This window comes from Phaseolus vulgaris, chromosome 11 (genome assembly GCF_000499845.2).
Source record: "Phaseolus vulgaris cultivar G19833 chromosome 11, P. vulgaris v2.0, whole genome shotgun sequence".
Taxonomy (NCBI): Eukaryota; Viridiplantae; Streptophyta; class Magnoliopsida; order Fabales; family Fabaceae; genus Phaseolus; species Phaseolus vulgaris.
Genome location: NC_023749.2, coordinates 50,584,845 through 50,596,040, shown reverse-complemented (window position 1 = coordinate 50,596,040; position 11,196 = coordinate 50,584,845). Strand labels below are relative to the sequence as shown.

The following is an 11,196-nucleotide window of genomic DNA, read 5'->3' as shown; positions in this document are numbered from 1 at the left end:
CAAACAGTTTCACACACAAGCGAACCTTCCTTTCGGCCCCAACAGTGATCAATAAAAAATTTATTGCCAATCTTATGGGACGAATCTGGGCCTGAAATCTCAGCCAAAACTCAATAGACACAGTGTCGAACGTTTGGTAAAAATTTCAGTCCAAAATACCCAAAGAGGAATGTTAGGATATCCGTTTTTTACACATAAAATATAATCCTCTATTTATATTGGTTATTTTTTTATCAGCAAAAAACAAATGAATAAATAAAAGATATTTTAGGTATATCTCAACTCTTATACAAAAGACCTACATGAAGCTCTTACCCTCTAACCTCCTTACAAAAACTGAAAAACCTTAATGCAGACACCTTTTACTTATGATATTTATCTCCTAGAAAAATTGACAACATCATGCAAATCATTTGCTGAAGACATCAATCTAAATACGAAAAACATACACCACGTACTTTAGACATTACCCATGACCAAGCCTTCATTTATGCCAGAGTAAAGTTCTTAATGTGATTTATCTTGCTACCCTAAAAAGTCTTCTTGTTCTTATGTTTCCACAATTCTCCTACAATTGGTATACATACACATTCCCAAATCTGATTAGCGCTTCCCTTGACATCGCCCATCTTGAAGCTTACGAAATGTTTTTTTGGCTCCCTATGATCTGTCGATGTCAACTCCATCCACTCATAGCACTTAGACCACATGAGCCAAATGACTCTGCACGTAAAAAAAAATACATTTTTATTGGCTATTTATTTGTTACTTTAAATTTATCCATTGTATTTTAAACTAATTTATGAAACAAACTAGAAGAACACCTACTTTCAAGTATTTTCAGGCTGTGGAAAGAATATTTGAGCTTCATCACTCTCAACATCTTTGTTGTGTCCTGGTCATCAACAATCATGAAAAACAAATAAGATTAGTCAAAGGTGTCCCTTATGCTGCTAATGTTTGCTGATTAGAAAGAGTGAAATATTCTCAGTAAGTATGGGAGAAGAAAGCTATAGAAATCATATTTTATAAAAAATATGGGAGAAGAAAGGTATAATATTGGAAGAGAGAATCATATAATGTAAGTATGAATTAAGAAGAAGGAAGAAAGAGAGTGGTGAGGAAACAAGTTTACCCAACAAGTGAATGGATGAAACCATGACCACTCCCAACAATAGAGTACACCCCTCGTGGAATTGATGCCAGAACTTTCAGACTTTTCTCCCTTCCCCATTTTCTATGTTCCTTAAATATAAACATCGTTACTCAACTTTAATATCTATAATAGAAATTGTTGCATGTAAAACAAAACATTAACAAGAAGATTAGTTGATGCGTGACGAAAATTATCAACATATTAAAGTATTTGCACTAAATAAGATTGTAATAGAAATGATTCAAATATAGTGTGGAGAATTGGCACCTGATGAAAATGCCATATGAGAATTGGTGTCTTAGGAATTTTCAATTTGTGGTTTTTCCTATATGTTTAATAGTCACAATCAACCGATATATATAGTTTTAATGTGAGCAATCTTTTCCCAGTCTTCACCTTCTTCTTTCTTGCATCGCCGTTGGAGCAACAGACAGTTTGCAATGCAAAGGTTTGAAATGGATTCGGGCAGACCCTCCTTTGGCAAGCATTGGAGTATTGGACAATTATCAATAACCAATATATTAAGAGAGGAGAGTTGACAAAGACCCCTGTAGTCCAATTTCTTAAGATTTGGACAATCACTTATGCATAGCTTAGTAAGAGAGAGTGGGAGCAAACCTTCATCCGGAAAACACTCCACGTCATCTTTTCCAATAGACAAGGATTCTATGGAAGGGTTGATTCCCCAAACCCCCTTCTTTAGTGCGACAACAAGTTTGGAGCAATTGAACATATGCACATCTTTTAGATTTGATGGCAAACATCCCTCAGACAGATCAACTCCTGGACAATCCTTTATATACAGATAAATAAGAGATGGAAGGAAGACAGACATGCATTTAGGCATTGATTTCAATTTCTTCAATTCTTCAATCGAAAATGTCTCTAGCTGGGCTGCCAATAATCCTTCACTGGGAAATGATTCAAATTCAAAGCATTCTTTAATTATCAGAATCTTCAAATGACCATGAGGTTGCGCCTGTGATATCATCTGTAGGTTACGACACTTGGTTAATCCAAGGTGGCAGAGTTTTGGAAATAAGTCTAGAGGGAAGTTCGTGAGAGACTCACAACATTCTCTGATATCCAAATGTACAAGAAAATGGTAGCAATGGTTTATGGGAATATTCATGCCAGGACAAGAATTAATAATCAAGTATTTAAGAGGAGTATCGTTTTGGAGGTTCCCCATCATGTCAAATGAAGACGTCATCATCCTAACATATTCAATTTTTACCATCTTGAGAGTCGAAGCCTCGAGTTGTTTGCAGTAATAAATAGTTAGATCCTTTAAATGGGGAAGGTGCTCTGGCAAATGCCCCCTCAGTTTGGGACATTGAGACAAAAAAAGACTTTGAAGACTAGGAAAAGCACCCGTCATGCATTGCCATTCTTCCCATTCCTTCATATTAGTAAACCTCAGCGTTTCCAAGGATGCAAATGCAGAAGAGCTATTCCCGTAAAAATCAGCATCTATCCTAACTATTTTATCAAGGCCTTGAATATGCAAGTGCTTGAGAAATGCCAAAAGTCCAAGAGAAGGCAACCATTGGCAATATTTACAGTCATTCAAGGTTAAGGACACCATATTCAATAGAAATTTATTAGATAACCAACCTGGAAATTGTGTGCCCCAATAGTTATGGATTGACAACTGCTCCAAATGTTTGGGAGGTTGCAGATACTCTAGTACTTCTCTTTCTTTTATTGAATCCTCGTTGTTCAGCTTAAAATCCCAACTTAAATATAGTCTCACAAGATGTGTTTTATTCTTCAAATTCGCTGCCAATGCATCACAGAGATTCACAATATTTTCAAGATTTGTAATTGACAGCTCTCCGTGAACATCAAGTTCACTACTACTTTTTCCAACCTCAAACCTATCCATCCATACTTGAAGATTCTTCAACTTTCCTAAAAGCATTGGAACCTTTGTTAAAGTAGTTCCCATAAGTTCAAGGTGACAACTTGGTGAGCTCATGCAAAGCGGAGGGCAGCTCCTTCAAAAACATACATTTGTTCAGCTTCAACACTTGCAAGTTATAGAGTGAACATATTGAGTCAGGAAGTCTCTCTATGTTTGTGGTTGAAAGGTTTAATGAACGGAGATGTATGAGATCGGCTATAGTGTCTGGCACCTCTATTATTATTGTCCAACTCAAAGATAAGAGTCGTAAGAATTTAAAGTTGGAGATCAATTTTTGTATTGACATGTGAGAGTCAAAAAAAGTTATAAATGTTCGTAGCCTTTTAGCATCACATAAACTCCTATACTCATCACATTCAACAGACTTTACAGTTGAAAAGTGACGGATTGTATTTGGTACTCTTTCTCCTTCAGCGTTATCAACTCCCAACCTGAAACACATTTCACCAGAAACATACTTTGCTAAATCATTAACAAGGTCGTGCATGACAAAGTATGTTTCGTTGTACCTGAATGACTGTTGAAAGAATGACCTTGATAATAGATCATTGAAGTATTGTTCACCTACTTCTTCTGGAGACTTATTCTGTTGAGAGTATTGTAGAAAATTTTCAGCCATCCATGATAGAATCAAGCTCTCCTTGTCAAACATATGGTCTTTGGGGAATAACACACAATAAGCGAAACATCTCTTGAGATGAGAAGGCAGATGGTAATAGCTCAGCAACAAAGCAGGGATGATTTTACTATCTTCTATTGGTAAGTCCCATATGTTGCTTCTCAGTACACCTTCCCACTCTGAAACAGATGACTTTGAGTGTAAAAGACCTCCTACCGTTTCAAGGGCCAAGGGCAGTCCTTGGCACTTTTCAACTATCTCCGTGCCAATCTCCTTCAACTCAGAATTAGACATAGAGTTATGACCTTGAAAAGCATGTTTAGTAAAAACTTGCCAGCTGTGAACTTTTTGTAGTTGCTTTAGTTGGTGAATCTTGTTTGATCCCATGGTAGAAGCAACTCTGTTAATGCGTGTTGTGATAAGAATTTTACTTCCTTTAGCACCATATTTAAGAGGAGTTTGCAATGATTTCCATTGGTCTCGGTGTTCATTCCATATATCATCCAGAACGAGGAGAAACTTCCTTCCTATCAACTGGTTTTTCAATCGTCCCTGAACCATTTCAAGGTTTCTGCTATCATCAGTTGAATTGTGGATTGCCTCAAGAATTGCTCTAGTTATCTTGAAAACATCGAATTCATCAGAAACGCAGACCCAGGCTTGGATATCAAATTTAGCCTCTATCGTTGGGTTGTTGTATACATGTTGAGCAAGTGTGGTCTTACCCATTCCGCCCATACCCACTATAGCAAGTATTGACAGTTGGCTACAGTTCTCATGGTCAGATGTCAGCCAATTAAGGATCATTTCTTTCTCCTCATCTCTGCCATAAATAACCGCTTCAGCCACCAACGATGAAGATTCATTTCTTTTCTCTGACACTTTATTACCCAATTCTGATCCCACACTACCAACATTTTTCAGACCTAGATCATCCTTTTGGTTTAAAAGAGAGTCAAGGTCATCAAGGACTTCTTTCAGCTTGGATTCAAGACTGCGTACCTGGCTAGAACTGGTTTGGTATTGAAGTTGTGACTGAGTTTTGGAGAATTCATAGTCTATTTCATCCAGCAGATCCTCTGTGTCCAGCAAGACGTCTCTGACATCATCAAGCCACGCTTTAACATATGCATTTCTGAACTGCTTTAGTTCTGCATCATCAACCACAGCATTGATGGACACTAACTTCCTCAAATTTTTCAGCAGCTTCTCATCTAGCTTTCTCTCACGAAAGTAGTCCAGGATTTGATGAGAATCGAGCTTTTGAAAAAGGAGCTGGAGAACAGCACCAAAAAGAGCACCACCAAGTGTTTCAAGGAGTAGCATGGTTGGAAGGGAAAGTGGGGAAATGAAAGAGAAGAAAGGGTTGTGAAAATTGGAAGTGCAGCTTAGTTAAGTTAATGAAGGAGTTACAAAAGTTAATGAGTGAGTCATAGTTGATTATTCCGGACGGTACCTTGTCGGTTTCATTGTATTTTCTACCAACTTGAGTGAATTAGTCTCTTTCAATAATATTTTTTTAATTCATTAATTCCAAAGCTTTATTTAATTTCTTGTTTATATCGCAGAGAAGGTAAGACTTACCTGAAGTTAAGGTAAGAACAGCTTTCTTAAAGATGGCTTTACTTCAAGATTTGATGGCCAACTAATAGCTGTTCAGACTATATTAATATGAACTATGCATTATATGATTTCTTAGTTGCTCAGAACATATTTTGCATTACTTCAAGGAGAATCAAAATAATAGGATAAGAGATTAAATTAATAAAAATCCTTGTGCAAAATTTAATCCTAAAAGTTTTCTTATATCAAGTTATTAATTTGCTTTCTTATTTTCTTCTTCAACTCTTTATTTCACAATTAATACTCAATTTCAATTCATTTTTCTTGCTTTTAATGGATATTAAATTGGGATAACAACAAATCCAAATACATGGTCCTTGAGGATTTCATACTTTTATCTCACAGCAACAATCGCGCACTTGCTGTTCCCAAAGAAATCAAATTACCGGCATGATATAAACTATAATTTTTTATTTGTTGAATTCCAGAGAAAACCAGTGTGCATGATCTTGTTAAAATTTAGTGATATATTTATTCATGTGTTTGCACACAATGTCTAAAATAAGCAGAATAATCATCTGCCGGCCTAAAAGGTAGCTAGCTATTCATCTGATAAACCATTTGCATTCAAAGACTTTCAAAGGGTTTGGTAGGAAGTTGACCATCCCTAAATCAGATTCCAGGTTCTACTCTTCATTGCAACAAACATGAAGGAAAAGTTAAAACAAATGTACTTAGACAAGATTCATCTACATGGTAGAGCACAATGTTATTAAACATTTGTGATATGATCAAAGAGAAAAGACAGAAGAAGTGATAGTTCCAAAGTTTTCACAGCCACATCAATCAGGACTTGGAACAAGCAGAACCTAAAATTGTAAAGAGCAAACATGTTTTTATTTTACCATCAGATGTATGATCTTCGACATAAGTAATCAAACAAACCAATGACAACAGCAACCAAATATGTAGACATGATTGGTGATTCTTGATATGAAAATGTTATTATTTAAAGTATTTAGCTTGCACCGTTGCAACAAAACTCTGTAACTGCCGTAGTCTTCTTTTCGCCATTATATTCATAGGTACTGCACGTAAAAGTATCCATATAAATTAATTTAATAGCAAAAACCCAATAAAGACATCCATCTATTTCCGACAAAATCTTAGTGACAAACTAATTTAGTATTAACATTTTTAAACATCAGTAGGGTTTTGCAGCAATCTACACAAAATTGATAGGCAAGAAAACTAATAATAGAGAATCACGATCAAAATGCAGCCTCAACCAGAGTTCAGGTAAATTCCAGACACTTTGTAGGATGTTCTGATATGCTTATCTTTAATACTGAAAGTTAATTTTAACAATGTTGTGCTTTGCTTTATCAATGTATATGTGGTAATATTGACCATATTTAGTTAAGTGTAAGCAACAGGCGTCAGCATTCTACAATCTTAGAAATATTTTAAATATAAAGCATGCCAGTTTTACTTAACAGGTTCATGACCTCACCCCATCATCCTATAAAGCTATAGAAATCATATTTTATAAAACAATATGGGAGAAGAAAGGTATAATATTGGAAAAGAAAATCATATGATGTAAGTATGAAATAAGAAGGAAGAAAGAGAGTGGTGAGGAAACAAGTTTACACAACAAGTACTTTCAAACTTTCATACCTTTCCCCCTTCCCTATTTTCTATGTTCCCTAAGTATGAGCATCTTTGCTAACTTCAAAGGTGAATATCGATTTACAAAATGTTGCAAGTAAAATAGAACATTAGAAAGACGATGCGTGATGAAAGTAATCTACTACAAAATTAAAATATTGGCACTAAATAAGATTGTATTTGGAATGCTTAAAATATAGTGTGGTTAAAAGATAGTGTGCAGGATTAGCACCTGATGAAAATGCAGGCATAAGAGAATTGGTGCCTTTAGAATTTCCAATTTGTGCTTTGTCTTAAATGTTTACTGGTACACACCATCAACCTGTATAGTTTTAATATGAGCAATTTTTTCCCAGTCTTTGCCTCCATTTTTCTTGTATCGCTGTTTGAGCAATTGGCACAGTTCAATTTGGAGAGTTGAAATGGATTCGGGCAGACCCTCCTCTGGCAAGCTTTGGAGTACAGGACAATTTCGAAGAGTCATTTTCTGAAGAGAGGAGAGGTGACAGAGACACCTGTAGTCCAGTTTCTTTAGATTTGGAAAATCATTTATCATTAGCTTAGTAAGACAGGGTGGGAGCAAACCTTCCCCCGGAAAACACTCCACATTCTCCTTTTCAATACACAAGGATTCTATGGAAGGGTTCGTTCCCCAAATCCCCTTCTTTAGTGAGGCAACAAGTTTGGAGCAATTCAAGAGATGCATTTCTTTTAGATTTGATGGCAAACATCTGTCAGACCACTCTAGTCCCGGACAATCAAATATATACAGAGAATTAAGAGATGGAAGGAGGATAGACATACTTTTAGGCATTGATTTCAATTTCTCCAATTCTACAATAAAAAAGATTTCTAGTTGCGGTGCAAGTAATCTTTCATTGGGAAATGATTCGAATTCACAACACTTTAGAATGCTCAGCCTTTTCAAATGACGATGAGGGTGCTCCTGTGATATCATCTGTAGGTTATGACATTCGTCTAAACACAGTTTACAAAGTTTTGGGAATAAGTCTAGAGGGAAGTTTGTCAAAGAGTCACAACATTCACTTATATTCAATTCTACAAGGAAATGGTAGCAATGGTTTATAGGAATATTCACCCTCAAACAAGAATAAATACCCAAGGAATGAAGAGGAGTATGAGAGAAGAGGTGCCCTGTCATGTCAAATGAAGGTGTCTCCATCTTCACACCTTCAATTTCGACTGCCCTGGGAGTTGAAACCACAAGTTGTTCGCATCCCTTAATAAGTAGATTAGTTAAATGAGGAAGGTGCTCTGGCAAGTGCCGTTTCAGTTTGGGACAATCCGACACACTAAGACGTTGCAGATTTGGAAAAGCACCCGTCATGCATTCCCATTCTTCCCATTCCTTCATATCAATAAAGCTTAACTTTTCCAAGGATGTAAATGCAGAATAGCTATTCCCGTAAAATTCGGCATCTATTCTAACTATCCCATGAAGGCCGAAAATTGTTAACTCTTTGAGAAATGTCAAAAGTCCAAGGGAAGGCAACCATTGACAATATTTACATTTATACAAGTTTAAGGACACCATATTCAATAGAAATTTGTCAGATAACCAACATGGAAATTGTGTACCACAATAGTTAAAGATTGACAATTGCTCCAAATTTCTGGAAGGTTGCAGATTTTCTAGTACTTCTCTTTCTTTTATTGATTCCTCATTGTTCCGCTTCAAACCCCATTCTAAACATAGCCCCACAAGATGTATTTTATTCTTCAAATCCGCTACCAACGTATCACAGGAATTCACAATATTTTCAAGATTTGAAAGTGACAGACTTCCATGAAGATCAAGTTGTCCTAGTTGTTGAATACTGAACTCACTACTACTTTTTCCAACCTCAAACCCACCCGTCCATACTTGAAGATTCTTCAATTTTCCTAAAAGCACTGAGGCCTTTCTTAAAAAAGTTCCTATAAGTTCAAGGCGGTGCAACTTGGTGAGCTCATGCAAAGTCGAGGGCAACTCCTTCAAACATCTACAATAGTTCAGCTTCAACACTAGCAAGTTATAGAGTGAACATATTGAGTCGGGAAGTCTCGTTATGCCTGTTAATGAAAGGTCTAACGAACGGAGATGTATAAGATCGGTTATAGTATCAGGCACCTCTTTTATGTTAAGACAACTAGACAAAGATAAGAGCCGTAAAAATTTAAAGTTGGAGATCAACTCTTGTATTTGTATTGACATCCCAAAATTCATAGATATGGACATAAATGTTCGTAGCCTTTTAGCATCACATAAGCTCCTATACTCATCACATTCAATAGGATTCTTTATAGTTGAAAAGTGACGGGTTCTCTTTGGTACGCTTCCTCGCCTATCAATACCCAACCTGTAGCACATTTCACCAGAAACATATTTTGCTAAATCATTGAGAAGGTCGTGCATCAAAAAACATGTTTTGTTGTGCATCCTGGCTTGTACAGTTGTCTGTTGAAAGAATGACCTGGATAACAGATCAATGAAGTATTGTTGACCTACTTCTTCTTGAGACTTATTCTGCTGAGAACATTGTAGAAAATTTTCAGCCATCCATGAGAGAATCAAGCTCTCCTTGTCAAACATATGGCCTTTGGGGAATAACGCACAATAAGAGAAACATCTCTTGAGATGAGAAGGAAGATGGTGATAACTCAACAACGAAGCGGGAAGGATTTTACTATTTTCTATCGATAAGTCCCAAATGTTGCTTCTCAGTACACCTTCCCACTCTGCAACAGATGACTTTGACTGTAAAAGACATCCTACTGTTTCAAGGGCCAAAGGCAGTCCTTGGCACTTTTTAAGTATCTTCATGCCAATCTCCTTCAACTCAGAATTCAAGTTAGAGTTGTCATCTTGCATTGCATGTTTAGCAAAAACTTGCCAACTGTGATCTTCCTGTAATTGCTTTAGTTGGTGTATATTGTTTGACTCCAAGGTAGAAGCAATATTGTTACTGCGTGTTGTGACAAGAATTTTACTTCCCTTAGCCCCATACTTAAGAGGAGTTTTCAATGATTTCCATTGATTTCGATCTTCGTTCCAAACATCATCCAGAATCATAAGAAACTTCATTCCATTCAATTTTTCTTTCAATCGTCCCTGAACCATTTCTAAGTTTCTGCTATCATCAGTTGACTTATGGATTGCCTCAAGAATTGCTCTGGTTATCTTGAAAACATTGAATTCATCAGAAACGCAGACCCAAGCTTTGATAGCAAATTTAGTCTCTATCATTGGATCATTGTATACATGTTGAGCAAGTGTGGTCTTACCCATCCCGCCCATACCCACAATAGAAAGTATTGACAGTTGACTACAGTTCTCATCTTCAGATGTCAGCCAATTAAGGATGTTTTCTTTGTCCTCACCTCTGCCATAAATAACCTCTTCAACCACCAAAGATGAGGATTCATTTATTTTCTCAGACACTTTATTACCCAATCCAGATCTAACATCACTAGAAATTTTGAAATCCTGAACAATCTTTTGATTTAATAGATAATCTAGATCATCTAGGAGTTCTATGATCTTGGATTGAAAACTGCTTACCTTGCTAGCACTGATCTGGAATTCAGGTTTCAACTGAGTTTTGGAGAATTCATAGTGTATTTGCTCCAACAGATCCTCCGCATCATACAAAGCATCTCTGACCTCATCAAGCCATTCTCTGACCAATGAATTAGTGAACTGCTTTTGTTCTGCATCATCAATCACAGCTTTGATGTCCATCAGCTTCATCTTCAACTTTTTCAGCAGCCTCTCATCGAGCTTTCTTCCACTAAAGTAGTCCAGGATTTGATCAGATTCGAGCTTGTCAAATAGGACTTGGAGAACAGCACCAAAAAGAGGACCACCAAGAGTTTCTAGGACAGGCATGGTTGGAAAGGAAGTGGCCAAATGAAAGAGAAGAAATGGTTGAGAAATTTGGCAGTGCAACTTAGTTAAGTGAATGAAAGAGTGACAACAGTGAATGAGTGAGTATTTTGTTGGAGATGGCTTTACTTCAATAAAGGAATGATAGGAAGCAGTAGCTGTTGATTATTCCCGACAGCACTAACTTTAGTGAATTAGTTTATTTCGGTGGCTACTTTAGGAATAAAGACACCCAACCCACTTATTTCATCTTATATTAATATTTCAAGAGGATAGAATTTAAAGCACTTATATTTTTCTCCTTTCTTTATTGTACATATTCCTTATAATAAAGCACTAATCTATTATCGAGCTTGGTTCATCTTTTCAATAAT

General features: G+C 36.4%; 1 protein-coding gene and 1 pseudogene across 1 annotated transcript; both read right to left on the bottom strand.

Moving 5' to 3' along the window:
- Window positions 1-303: 303 nt before the first annotated feature.
- On the bottom strand, window positions 304-5,802 carry LOC137827299 (putative disease resistance RPP13-like protein 1; annotated as a pseudogene).
- A 338-nt stretch (window positions 5,803-6,140) lies between these two features.
- Window positions 6,141-11,016, bottom strand: LOC137827290 (putative disease resistance RPP13-like protein 1). Its single transcript, XM_068633581.1, has 2 exons — window positions 7,169-11,016; window positions 6,141-6,353 (listed from the first exon to the last, which is right to left on the bottom strand). The coding sequence occupies exon 1, from the start codon at window positions 10,823-10,825 to the stop codon at window positions 7,238-7,240; it is 3,588 nt and encodes a 1,195-aa protein (XP_068489682.1). The 5' UTR covers window positions 10,826-11,016; the 3' UTR covers window positions 6,141-6,353; window positions 7,169-7,237.
- Window positions 11,017-11,196: the final 180 nt, after the last annotated feature.

Excerpts from the sequence above, each read along its gene's own strand:
- LOC137827290 (XM_068633581.1), bottom strand. The coding sequence starts at position 10,825 with ATGCCTGTCCTAGAAACTCTTGGTGGTCCTCTTTTTGGTGCTGTTCTC.